Below are 13,171 nucleotides of genomic sequence, written 5' to 3' on the forward strand. Positions count from 1 at the left end.
TAACCTCGTTACCTGAGAGACTGGTTGGACTGGCTAGTCTGATGATTTCCTTCCTAGGCTGGTGGTTTAGTTTAACCTCGTTACCTGATAGACCGGTTGGACTGGCTAGTCTGATGCGGTCTCCACTGCCATCGCCTGTCGATTAATATCCTGCATGGAATGATGCCATGAATTCACCAATTCATCGCATGAGTTAATTACGCCCTTGTATTCAGACCTTGACTACTTGGTGAATTAAGCCGTGCTTCCTTATCATTTGAAACTGGTTGTAAACCTTTCCCTCTGCCGGCAGTCCTGAAAAAGGTTTTGGTCTTCTAGGGAAACGGTAGACAAAAGTATTCTCAGAAGAGTCCGTTAAGGAAGGGGGAGGGGTTTGGTTCATGACCACAAACTGGTCTTAGAAGAGCTGGATGGCTTGGCTGTTCCAGGTGGAAACTGCATGTGTCGTCTTCAGTTTAAGGCAGGCTGCTTGTTGTGGTGATTGATTTTGACAGCAGTTTTACCTTGGAAGAGAAGGGCTCTCCTCAGATCAACAGGGCAAGGCCGGCCCTAGTTGCCTCAACACTTGGATTCTTTACTTTCTGCTCGGTCACTGTGGGACTTTGCATGCACACGGAGGAGAAATGAAACTATTCACTGCAGAAGAAATGCACGTACTTATCGAGTTGGAGATAATTCTGTTAGGGCAAAGTGCAAGTCATGGAGGCATAAAGAAAGTGTGGTCTGTCTGTCGACTTGGACTTGGTTTTATTTGCAGTCAGAACATTGAATCAATAGGGTTTGACTCATTTCCTAAAGAGGCTTTTAACCAATATAGAAACTTGGCGATCTAGATTTATCTCTGAGAAATGATAGGATTGTAAGAGTTGAGATGGTTTGAACCTTGACCAAGGGTTGGTCATTCCATTCCTCTGCTTATTTTCTCCATCTTTATTGTTCAGTTGTCGTGGTAACACTTGACCACTCCTTGGCCTTCAACAAGACGGCGTGGATTTATGAGGTCTGATGGTGTGGCCCGCAGAGAGAAGGACATCTGTTTGCTTATGCAAATATATATATTTATATATAATATATGTATGTTAACGAGTGGTTGACCCGGTTGATAGGGTTTATCTGGTGGTTGATCTGGTTAGTAGGGTTTATCTGGTGGTTGATCTGGTTAATAGGGTTTATCTGGTGGTTGATCTCGTTAATAGGGTTTATCTGGTGGTTGATCTGGTTAATAGGGTTATCTGGTGGTTGATCTGGTTAATAGGGTTTATCTGGTGGTTGATCTGGTTAATAGGGTTTATCTGGTGGTTGATCTGGTTAATAGGGTTTATCTGGTGGTTGATCTGGTTAATAGGGTTTATCTGATGGTTGATCTGGTTAACAGGGTTTATCTGGTGGTTGATCTGGTTAACAGGGTTTATCTGGTGGTTGATCTGGTTAACAGGGTTTATCTGGTGGTTGATCTGGTTAATAGGGTTTATCTGGTGGTTGATCTGGTTAATAGGGTTTATCTGGTGGTTGATCTGGTTAACAGGGTTTATCTGGTGGTTGATCTGGTTAACAGGGTTTATCTGGTGGTTGATCTGGTTAATAGGGTTTATCTGGTGGTTGAACTGGTTAATAGGGTTTATCTGGTGGTTGATCTGGTTAATGGGGTTTATCTGGTGGTTGATCTGGTTAATAGGGTTTATCTGGTGGTTGATCTGGTTAATAGGGTTTATCTGGTGGTTGATCTGGTTAGTAGGGTTTATCTGGTGGTTGATCTGGTTAATAGGGTTTACCTGGTGGTTGATCTGGTTAGTAGGGTTTATCTGGTGGTTGATCTGGTTAATAGGGTTTATCTGGTGGTTGATCTGGTTAGTAGGGTTTATCTGGTGGTTGATCTGGTTAATAGGGTTTATCTGGTGGTTGATCTGGTTAGTAGGGTTTATCTGGTGGTTGATCTGGTTAACAGGGTTTATCTGTGGGTGAGTGGACTCGTTTTGTTTGTTGCGGTTTCTTTCTTTATTTGGCTAAACTATTTGGTGCGAGTCTAATTTGAAATGTTCAAACTAGAAAGGCCCAACCTTAAAATGCCAACGCTTTGCTTCTGACCTGGCAGGCCGTGAATCTACGCATTCTCTTTCAAGCATCCAGTAACTCCTTTTTCTTTCCTTCCTTCTCATTGTAAATGTTGTTTTATTGGATCTGTGCAATCGTAACCTTCTATTTTGGCCTATCAGTGATTGTACTCGCGTCGGTGAGAGTGATGACTCTAATGTCTTCCCCTTCCTGTCCAGGTTCGGATGCTGGCGGATCCGACTGGAGCCTTCACCAAGGTAACGAGGCATCCTGATTGGACGGCTGGGGCTTGTGACATCACGAGCGATAACATCTCGACATTCCTAGCGACAGTCTAGCTGAAGCGAGACTAGTTAAACTAGTTCAACTAGTTTAGTCATCTTTCGATCATTTATTTTCATATCTTCTCATTGTAATTACCAAATAATTGCCACCCTTGCCAACACCCTCGTGTTAGCGGGGGCTGCACTAGTAACCCTGAGAGATCATGAAGAGACGTCTGTCCCCCTGTCTGTCCCCCTCCCCCTGTCTGTCCCCCTCCCTCTGTCCCCCTCCCCCTGTCTGTCCCCCTGTCTGTCCCTCTCCCCCTGTCTGTCCCCCTGTCTGTCTCTCTGTCCCCCTGTCTCTCCCCCTGTCTGTCTCTCTGTCCCCCTGTCCCCCTCTCTCCCCCTGTCTGTCTCTCTGTCCCCCTCTCTCCCCCCTGTCTGTCTCTCTGTCCCCCTGTCCGTCTCTCTGTCCCCCTGTCTGTCTCTCTGTCCCCCTGTCTGTCTCTCTGTCCCCCTGTCTGTCTCTCTGTCCCCCTGTCTGTCTCTCTGTCCCCCTGTCCCCCTCTCTACCCCCCTGTCTGTCTCTCTGCCCCCCTGTCTGTCTCTCTGTCCCCCTGTCTGTCCCCCTGTCTGTCTCTCTGTCCCCCTGTCTGTCTCTCTGTCCCCCTGTCTGTCTCTCTGTCCCCCTGTCTGTCTCTCTGTCCCCCTGTCTGTCCCCCAGGCGGTGGACCTGCTGCTGGACAAAGCCCCTGTGGTGCAGGCCCTGGGGAACCAGCGCTCCCAGAGGTGAAGTGTGTGTGTGTGTGTGTGTGTGTGTGTGTGTGTGTGTGTGTGTGTGTGTGTGTGTGTGTGTGTGTGTGTGTGTGTGTGTGTGTGTGTGTGTGTGTGTGTGTGTGTGTGTGTGTGTGTGTGTGTCCTTCTGATGGCGTTGAACACCTCTGCTCTACCAGCCAGTGCGATCTCCATTAGCCCTGTTGTGACCTCACAGATGTATGATGGGATGGCCCAGGGTACCAGTTGGTACGGTCCACCATTGGTACGGTCCAACGGGCCGTACCAACCGGCGGACCGTACCACCCGGCGCCTGGTGGTAGATGGGGCTCCGTGCTGACCCATGGCTGTGGCCCTCCAGGTACGTGATGCTGGTGGAGGACGGCGTGGTGAAGAAGGTGAACGTGGAGCCGGACGGCACCGGCCTCACCTGCAGCCTGGCCGGCAACATCCTGTCTGAGCTGTAGACGGGAGCCGCAACGCTCCAACCCAACTGTTACACATGCACTTATGTAGCCTAGCTTAGCCGCCACTGCCGACAAACCCCATGTTCCCCCCCCCCCCCCCCCCCCCCCCCCCCCCCCTAGCAGCTGAGATTAACCTCATGGGGGGCTGCAGGCAGTCATCACGCACAATGATGTCATGAAACCTTTTGTTTAATGTGAAGCAAACTAGTGAAAACTTGGCTAATAAAACTCAACCACTAAGCAATGTTTGTTCTTTGTTGTCGTTTGTAACTCTTTTAATCCATTTTTTAAAACCATTTAAGACGATACAGAAATGACCGATATAGGGATAATATTTTAGGATACTTCTGCTTCGTTCTAGGATGACGTAATTAAAGCAGAACCGAACCCTACCGAGTGACGCCGATTGTGGGTTGGTTGTCCCTGCGTCATAGGTTCAATCTCCCTGCAGATGGAACACGTGATATTGCAAGGAACGTCATCTTGAGGAATGGAAATTAAAAAAAATATTCTATTGTTCTAAGTCGTGTATCTATATCGTACCACTAAAATGTAGTTGCATTGCTTATTTTGTGAATTTTTGGCACTAAAATGATTCGTGTAAACATCGAAAAAATGCTAACATGTTGCTTCTCATTGCTGGCGGGTACGCGGTCATCTTGGTTTTAAGCGTTATTTTGTAAGAGTGGTCAGAGGGTTTTGTTTATTCATAAAATATGTCTCAAAATGGGAAAGTAATTATTGGGAAGATGCCTGAAGGACCGACCGACTCGGTTTGAGGCAACGTTCTCCGATTGGTTGAGGTAAGCGCGGCATTCCCGATCCACCTCGTATGAAAGGCGCGTCGCTACTGGCTGGAGGAGGCGCGTCACGGTCCACCTCCAATGAAAGTTGCGATGCTATTGGCTGGAGGAGGCGCTTCACGGTCTGGCTAAACAGCGGCAGCGGAGCTACTGAGCTAACACACTTTTTATTCTCATCAAAGGTACGGTAAAACTTCACTATCCATTTAAACCAGCACCGCTTCTATCAGATTTTAACTTAGGACATGCCCACACGGTTTATTGTAAACGTTTATGTCTGCAAGTAAACTTTAAAAAAAACTTGCTTAAGGCTAATCAATGGGTTAGCTGATGCTAAGCTAATGCGCCAAGCTAGTTTGAATGGACCTTATTTCACTGGCTTTACTCCGTCAACACGGCGCCGTCCGGCGGGCATCGAACCCGGCACCATAGGGACTTAAATTCGCTATTAAATATGTAACAAACTTATCCTGGATCATTTTAAATCGCCTTGTATTGACTGAGTCGCCGACCGAGCTAACCCGATAGCCGGCGGTTCGTCCAGCACATGAATGCGTTTCTCTTTATAGTATAAATATAATATGTATATACTAATGTATAGTTTATATATATATATATATAGGGCTTGTGTGTTCCATTGTTGTATAGTGACAGGCGTGTTAAACTTGTGGTTGATTTGATTTAAAGGGTTTATCTGTGGGTGCGTGGACTCATCTTTAGTTTCGTTTTTTTTAGTTTCAGTTTCGTGATTCAAATCTTAAGCCTTCATACTAGAAAGGCCCAACCTTAAAATGCCAACGCTTTGATTCTGACCTGGCTGGTTGTGAATCTACTAGTGGTTTGGTTTGACGTCTATAGTTTAATCTCTACCCTGTGAAGGCATATTATCATATGAAGTAAAGTTGGTTTTAATAATTAATTTCATGTATTAATCTGTCCTATTGTGCTTCAGATCGGGTGACCCCTCACCACCACAGCCTAGTGAACATGTCGTCGACCTCTCAGAAACACAAGGACTTCGTGGCTGAGCCAATGGGCGAGAAGAAGGTGACGGCTCTGGCCGGCATCGGAGACGCGCTCGGCAAGAGGCTGGAGGATAAGGGCTTTGATAAGGTGCATGAGCTACACACACCGCTAGGAGGCCACGGGGTGGGTTAGGAATTCAAGTGTCAACAAATGAGGAGCCGGTTGACGGGGCTCTTAAGTCGGGGGCCGTTAAAGGCACATCAATATATGAGGGACATGATTTGATGACTTTAGATGAACGGCAGACGGGAGAATATATGTTAGCCCGGCTGTCCTCTAAGGGGCCTCGGAGAACTCCTGGGGACACGGTCACCAATCAGCTCAGTTACTGCCTGATGGGACGGTCTGATAATATGGGAGAAATTAACCATTACTTTTATATTAACTATGAGTATTATTAGGCCTATATATCATGTATATATACATTAATAGTTTAAAGCAGCAAAATCCACTCTGAATTCATAGGAGAGCCTCACACGGCGCCAGAGAGTCCGGGGCCAAGGTGTACTGACGTCCTCCCATTGTTTAGATTAACTGCAGAAGATGACCACATACTTAAAGCAATGTATGGCTGACCGTCCTTACCATATAAGTCAATTTTGGGCATATACCGAGGGCGGTCATACCATATGCAAAACAGTTCAGTTTGAATGAATAAAAAAGACGGGGATCGAACGACCCGGGAGTGTCTTTGCAAACCTCACTCGGCTTCATTGTTGCTTGTTTGCGGGCAACAATAACATTTCTGTCAATACTTGATCCAGACTCCCCGATTCCTCCTGCTCTTTTAGTTATTTGAAGTGATGAAATTATTTTCTACGACAATAACAACACGTTTGTCGTATCCTCTGTCTCTCTGTGTCTCTCTCTGTCTCTCTGTGTCGGTCTGTTTGTCCCTCAGGCGTACGTGGTGCTGGGTCAGTTCCTGGTGCTGAAGAAGGACGAGGAGCTCTTCAGGGACTGGCTGAAAGACACATGCTCTGCGAATTCCAAACAGCAAGGTGACTGCTACGGCTGCCTGAGGGAATGGTGCGACTCCTTCCTATAGGCCTCTTTCATCACTCGTCCTTCTCTACCCTTTTTGTTTCTTTTCATTGGCCTGAAACGTAAGCTTGCTGACTGTTCAGGGACGCACCAACGACAACGACATACACCAGATGGTTGTTTGAGACTTTGGCAGTGACCTCCAGGTGGTTGGGTAATGGGGAAGTAATCAACACAACCGTATTGTGGGAAAACAGCGTTTGGTACCGGAGATGAAATAGAAACAAGTAGTTTGAACTGTAGCTGACCGACGACACGCTGACCTCATGAAAACTAAGCTTGTGTGTTCTTGTGTATATTAGCATGTAGGATCAGCCAGGATTGTTGAAGTGATTCTTATTTTGTGTGGTGTGCAGTCCGCTGGTTTCCTTTTAAAAAAACCTCCAGATTTACAAAGACTTGTTCGGGCTTCATAAAAAAAAAACTGACTGAAAATGTTAGCTTTTACATTTTAATTCACTGCGGTTTGTTAGCCCTCTTTCTGGTGCTGCTCCGTTGCCAACTGGTTTTGATTAAACAGATTTTTGCCTCACCATAGTTCTGCTGCTTTTTGTTTTGCATTATATGAATTTCCATTTTGCTCAGTTTGACTCGTTTGAAGAAGACAGCTCTACACTTGAATGTTTGGGATCTAAATGATCTGAAGCTAATTTCTTGTTTCATTCATGAATCAATGCCAAGTTATCAGCAAACAAAAAATGGTGCGGTTTGAATCTACAATATGATATTATGGGGTGTTTAATAGTAAAGGGTCACCGTGGTTATGGTTGTTAAGGCAACCAGGCAGAAACAATCGAGGGAAGAAGGAACATTTTGACAAAACCACATGCTATAATAAATAAGTTTGTCTCAGTCTGGTTATTAAGGATCTCCTTAATTCACATGGGCATGGATTGACGATGGAACTGCTTAATGAAGATGCTGTTATCCATTTAACATTCAAATAGAAAACAAAACTATTCTGAACCATTATAACTTACTGTTGGATGTCACTGGGCTTTTCACACAGAATTGTTGCCGCTTTTTTATTGAATTGTCCCAATTTAAACAAGCTTAAAAATGTAACCTACTTTTGGATTGTTTCTGTAATGAAAAGGCAATGTTGGACCTTTTGTTAATGAGACATTTTATTTCACATTTAACCTAGTAGCCAAAGCTGTCCTTAACACACCTTCGGAGCTGTGACGCTAAAGATGGTGTTGTACGTCCCTCTTAAAGTGCATATGTTGTAGATGTGGCTCATGATTAAAAACCATTGGGCAGAAAGTCTTTATGACTGTTTGGTTTCACTTACTGGAATGTGTGGATACACAATAAGGTTCACTAGCGCCTTAACGGAGGCAGTCCAAGAAATCACATGAAACGTTTACACAAAATCACTTTGCATCGTGTACGATCTGTTGATGCAAGAAACTGCCGATGTACAAAATAAACGGATACATGAAGTACGTCCATCTTGGGAGTACCACTGCACTGAAGTGTCATGACGCTACAGTCTCCCTGTTGAAACAAGACCTTAAAGGGCCCCTAGGTACCCAGGTATGACCATTAGCCGTCATTTAGAAACAGGACAACGAGTGGGACTGAATCCCACCTCCCAATGGGTACATTTAGTAATGGCTTCACATCACTACTGGTGTTAAAGAGGACCTTGAAGATGCACTGGGTAGAATTTTTGGCATCTCACAGAGGGACGTGGCAGAAGTTGAATACAATATTCCTAACTATGTTTTAAGTCTATAATCCTATGATAATAAGACTGGTGTTTAACTTTGAATGAGCCCTTTAAGTCTCCGTAGAGAGCGAGTCCCTCTCTGTCCACTGGCCCTGCCATGTTGACCTGCCTGTTCAGTGGCTGCAACCTCACCACTAGATGCCACTAAATCCGTCACGCTGCGTCTTCAAGTCAAATACATTATATCAATTGTAGAAGGCCAAGTGTAGCACATGAAATTTGCTACACTTTTCTTGCCTCCATTGCTAATCTCACCTAAAAATGGGCTACTTGGTGGCAAAGCAGCACCAGCATTAAATCAAATGTGACCAAGACAGCCTTTGGAGAAGATAATTCTTGCTGATATGAAAGGCCTTAACTCATGAGAGGGGTGTGTGTGGTTTGGTCAAAGTCACAGGTGCTCAATTAAATACGAGAAGTACTTTTGTTCGTACTTGGGCTGTTTGTGTGTCAATAATCAACGTCTTCTGGTCAAGCTTTACCTATTGATTTTGAATCCATCTGATGGCACCAGTGCAGATTTAGGACTTTGTTGCACCAGTCCGTTTTTGTACCCTGGTACCCCACTCTCTGACTCCTGTACACCCCACCCCACCACGTGTGTACAGTCCCCCACCCTCCAGCCCCTCCCCGGTCTCAAAGCAGGGCGCAGAAGAACTTCTTCTCCCTGAAGGGGTTCTCGGAGGTGGGCACGGGGGTGATCAGGGGGTCGTCGTGGATGTGGGCGTCGCAGTAGGCCATGAGGTCCGCCGCCGCCTTGGACACCTGCAGAGACGAGGACATGGGAGGCGTTACGGCGGAGAGACGTCACCGCCCTGCAGAGACGAGGACATGGGAGGCGTTACAGCGGAGAGACATCACCACTCTGTGGAGACGAGGACATGGGAGGCGTTACGGCGGAGAGACGTCACCGCCCTACGGAGACGAGGACATGGGAGGCGTTACGGCGGAGAGACGTCACCACTCTGGAGACGAGGACATGGGAGGCGTTACGGCGGAGAGACGTCACCACTCTGTGGAGACGAGGACATGGGAGGCGTTACGGCGGAGAGACGTCACCGCCCTACGGAGACGAGGACATGGGAGGCGTTACGGCGGAGAGACGTCACCACTCTGGAGACGAGGACATGGGAGGCGTTACGGCGGAGAGACGTCACCGCCCTGCGGAGACGAGGACATGGGAGGCGTTACGGCGGAGAGACGTCACCACTCTGTGGAGACGAGGACATGGGAGGTGTTACAGCGGAGAGACGTCACCACTCTGTGGAGACGAGGACATGGGAGGCGTTACGGCGGAGAGACGTCACCGCCCTACGGAGACGAGGACATGGGAGGCGTTACGGCGGAGAGACGTCACCACTCTGTGGAGACGAGGACATGGGAGGCGTCACGGCGGAGAGACATCACCGCCCTGGACGGACCAGGGTGATGATGGCGTGTCAAAGCCCGCCTTACGGAGATGCAGACACACTGAAACCGGCAGTGTGACGACGGCAGAGACAGTGTCCACCCAATGATGGAGGGTTCGGCCTACTGATGGACCGTACCAACTGGTGGGCTGTCCTAGACCTTAGAGGACGGCCTACTGATGGACCGTACCAACTGGTGGGCTGTCCTAGACCTTAGAGGACGGCCTACTGATGGACCGTACCAACTGGTGGGCTGTCCTAGACCTTAGAGGACGGCCTACTGATGGACCGTACCAACTGGTGGGCTGTCCTAGACCTTAGAGGACGGCCTACTGATGGACCGTACCAACTGGTGGGCTGTCCTAGACCTTAGAGGACGGCCTACTGATGGACCGTACCAACTGGTGGGCTGTCCTAGACCTTAGAGGACGGCCTACTGATGGACCGTACCAACTGGTGGGCTGTCCTTAGAGGACGGCCTACTGATGGACCGTACCAACTGGTGGGCTGTCCTAGACCTTAGAGGACGGCCTACTGATGGACCGTACCAACTGGTGGGCTGTCCTAGACCTTAGAGGACGGCCTACTGATGGACCGTACCAACTGGTGGGCTGTCCTAGACCTTAGAGGACGGCCTACTGATGGACCGTACCAACTGGTGGGCTGTCCTAGACCTTAGAGGACGGCCTACTGATGGACCGTACCAACTGGTGGGCTGTCCTAGACCTTAGAGGACGGCCTACTGATGGACCGTACCAACTGGTGGGCTGTCCTAGACCTTAGAGGACGGCCTACTGATGGACCGTACCAACTGGTGGGCTGTCCTAGACCTTAGAGGACGGCCTACTGATGGACCGTACCAGCTGGGGTCCATTTTTAAAAGGCTTGTGATGGCAAAGGCACCGCTGACGGTCAGATAGGAGCTTTAATCCTCATATTCATCATCTCTCACTATGGTTTGCTCCAGCACATTCAGACCACCCAATCACACCAGCAATAACCCCTACTAGGGTAGAAAGTGTCCGCTAGGATGGATTCCAGGGCTGAGTCTAATTCTGAAGATACTTTCTACCTGTGAATGTTGGCCAAGGGCGAGCAGTGAGACGCCGCCCTGTTGTCCTTTAGCACTGACCTTGTTTGGCCCTTATCTGACCCTGTAGCCGATGCAGGCAGTCAGAAAGCCGAATGACATCAACACGAACATTGTTCTAATCCTTTTGAGGTTGCAGACTTTAGTTTGTGTTTTTCTCCAGATTGTGAGGATGGTTACATCAAATGAATTAGAAACATGTGACATGTTTTTACATGTAGGGTTGCAATAACTAACTATTTGCAAATAGTTACTCTCAATACCTCCAGAGTCTAACATTGTCTCCTGTATCTATCATATTATGGGTGTTTTTCCACCCAGAACTCAAGGGTGAGTTCAACAGATCAGCCCAATAGATAGACGGGCTGAATAGAGGGGTTCCTTCATTATGTTTTCAGTCGTCACACACAAGATAGACACTCTCTATGACGAGAGAGATGCTGTTGTTCTTATTCTCATCACATTAGTCGACCGGAATGTCTGGGTGTTTGTCCCCCAGCCTCTGGGTTCTCGGTTCAACCTCGATGTCTGCAGTCTACCTGTGGGCCTCCTTGACCCCCGCCCCCCCCCCCCGGGCTCCGCAGTGACCCTCAAACACTCCAATAGAAGGCTTCTCCACAGCCCTGACCTTACTCTGGCGTCTGGAGCCCTTCTGAACACGTTCCGTTCTCTGGGCGCTTTATGGCGGGAAAGCAAGTTATTCTCTGCTGCGCATACGGCCGTAACACCCCCACACAGCGTCTGCTGAGGGAGACCCCCCAGGGGGGAGCGGTTTGAGAGTGATACTGTAGTGTGTCTGGGGGGGGGGGAGTGAGAGTGATACTGTAGTGTGTCTGGGGGGGGGGGGGGGGGGGTGAGAGTGATACTGTAGTGTGTCGGGGGGGGGGGGGGGGGGGCTGAGAGTGATACTGTAGTGTGTCGGGGGTGGGAGTGAGAGTGATACTGTAGTGTGTCGGGGGGGGGAGTGAGAGTGATACTGTAGTGTGGCTGGGGGGGGGGAGTGAGAGTGATACTCTAGTGCAGGGGTACTCAAGTAGAAATGATGAGGGGCCACAAATTTATTTTTCAGTGACTCAAGGGGCCGGTCGGTATACGTGTGACTGAGGCCGATATATGCTCTGTTTTAGACGTAACGCGTAAGCACGTAAGATACATAACCCCCCCTTAAAATATCCCCCCTTACGTGCTTAAGTGCGTCGGCCAAAATTCCTGACTATGCGACTAAAACACTACGGCCCTACGCAGCTCGCAAAGACTGTGATTGGCCAGCTAACCACATCCTTTCAGGAGTCTCACATTTCCGGTTTTACAGCATAATAGCGCCATTTTTAAAAGGCTTTGACAGAAGCGAATGAAGAATTTTGAAGAAGGAGAAGAAGAAAACACAAGAACGAATTATGATAATTATAAATATATATAGGCCAGCGATTTCCACTTCCACGCCCACAGATTCGTTCGTTGCTCCCCCTACTGTTCTGGCGGAGAATCCCCTTGCAACACGCGCAATCCTTAAGGAACCTTAAAGGAACCGTAAATCAAAACTTGTCTAAAACAAGTCCCTTGTGTAAATTACGTGCTTACGTCTCTGCGTCTAAAACGACCCTAAATCGGCCTTGACTGCTGCTGAGATGGACTGTCTGCCTCGAGTTTGGGAGGGCTGGAGCGGTCTGTGGGTTGGAGTGCTATCTGTTTATCGTTGCAACCCCCAGCCTCGTATTGAGATCGCGGCGCGCGGTTTCAAAATAAGAGCGCCCAGCACGATTTAAAAAAAAAAAAAAATTTAATTAAAAAAACTTTACAAAACAGATCGAGGGCCATTAATAGACACCCCGCGGGCCACAAAAGGCCCGCGGGCCGCTACTTGAGTATGACTGCTCTAGTGTGTCGGGGGGGGGGGCTGAGAGTGATACTGTAGTGTGTCTGGGGGGGGGGGAGTGATACTGTAGTGTGTCTGGGGGGGGGGGGAGAGTGATACTGTAGTGTGTCTGGGGGGGGGGGGGTGAGAGTGATACTGTAGTGTGTCTGGGGGGGGGGAGTGATACTGTAGTGTGTCGGTGGGGGGGGGAGTGAGAGTGATACTGTAGTGTGTTCTGGGGGGGTGGGTGGGGATGGGGGGGGGGAGGAGATGATACCTCTAGTGTGTTCTGGGGGGGGGGGGGGGAGTGAGAGTGATACTCTAGTGTGTCTGGGGGGGGGGGGGGGGGGGGGGCTGAGAGTGATACTGTAGTGTGGTCTGTGGGGGAGGGGGGGAGTGATACGTGAGTGTGTCTGGGGGGGGGGGGGGCTGAGAGTGATACTGTAGTGTGTCATGGGGGGGGGGAGTTGATACCTGTAGTGTGTCCTGGGGGATCTGGGGGGGGGAGTGAGAGTGATACTGTAGTGTGTCTGGGGGGGGAGTGAGAGTGATCACTCTAGTGTGTCTGTGGGGGGGGTGGGGAGTGAGAGTGATACTACTAGTGTGTTCCGGGGGGGGGGGGGGGGCTGAGAGTGATACCGGTAGTGTGTCTG

At 48.8% G+C, this 13,171-nt stretch overlaps 3 protein-coding genes across 5 annotated transcripts in view; 2 read left to right on the forward strand and 1 right to left on the reverse strand.

Moving 5' to 3' along the window:
- prdx5 (peroxiredoxin 5) overlaps nt 1-3,665 on the forward strand; it is a 7,162-nt gene extending 3,497 nt beyond the window's left edge. For both annotated transcript variants that reach the window (XM_056593503.1, XM_056593502.1), the window contains 3 exons: nt 2,271-2,309; nt 3,040-3,104; nt 3,451-3,665. In XM_056593503.1, coding sequence (XP_056449478.1) covers nt 2,271-2,309; nt 3,040-3,104; nt 3,451-3,556 — 210 coding nt within the window. In that variant the 3' untranslated portion in view covers nt 3,557-3,665. The remainder of the gene's footprint in view (nt 1-2,270; nt 2,310-3,039; nt 3,105-3,450) is intronic.
- Nucleotides 1-7,698, forward strand: part of LOC130385157 (barrier-to-autointegration factor) — a 30,385-nt gene extending 22,687 nt beyond the window's left edge. Inside the window, exons 1-3 of one of the 2 annotated variants that reach the window (XM_056593504.1) lie at nt 4,413-4,541; nt 5,312-5,472; nt 6,287-7,698. In XM_056593504.1, the coding sequence (XP_056449479.1) occupies nt 5,347-5,472; nt 6,287-6,433 (273 nt within the window). In that variant the 5' untranslated portion in view covers nt 4,413-4,541; nt 5,312-5,346 and the 3' untranslated portion in view covers nt 6,434-7,698. Of the gene's footprint in view, nt 1-4,412; nt 4,542-5,311; nt 5,473-6,286 lie in introns of those variants that run through there. The other variant, XM_056593505.1, reaches the window with a different exon arrangement.
- A 1,102-nt stretch (nt 7,699-8,800) lies between these two features.
- si:dkey-175m17.7 (uncharacterized) overlaps nt 8,801-13,171 on the reverse strand; it is a 20,077-nt gene continuing 15,706 nt past the window's right edge. The window contains exons 7-8 of the mRNA XM_056594943.1: nt 11,297-11,459; nt 8,801-8,929 (exon numbers count right to left, since the gene is read on the reverse strand). Coding sequence (XP_056450918.1) covers nt 8,801-8,929; nt 11,297-11,459 — 292 coding nt within the window. The remainder of the gene's footprint in view (nt 8,930-11,296; nt 11,460-13,171) is intronic.

The sequence above is a fragment of the Gadus chalcogrammus genome, chromosome 7 (genome assembly GCF_026213295.1).
Source record: "Gadus chalcogrammus isolate NIFS_2021 chromosome 7, NIFS_Gcha_1.0, whole genome shotgun sequence".
In the NCBI taxonomy this organism is placed as follows: Eukaryota; Metazoa; Chordata; class Actinopteri; order Gadiformes; family Gadidae; genus Gadus; species Gadus chalcogrammus.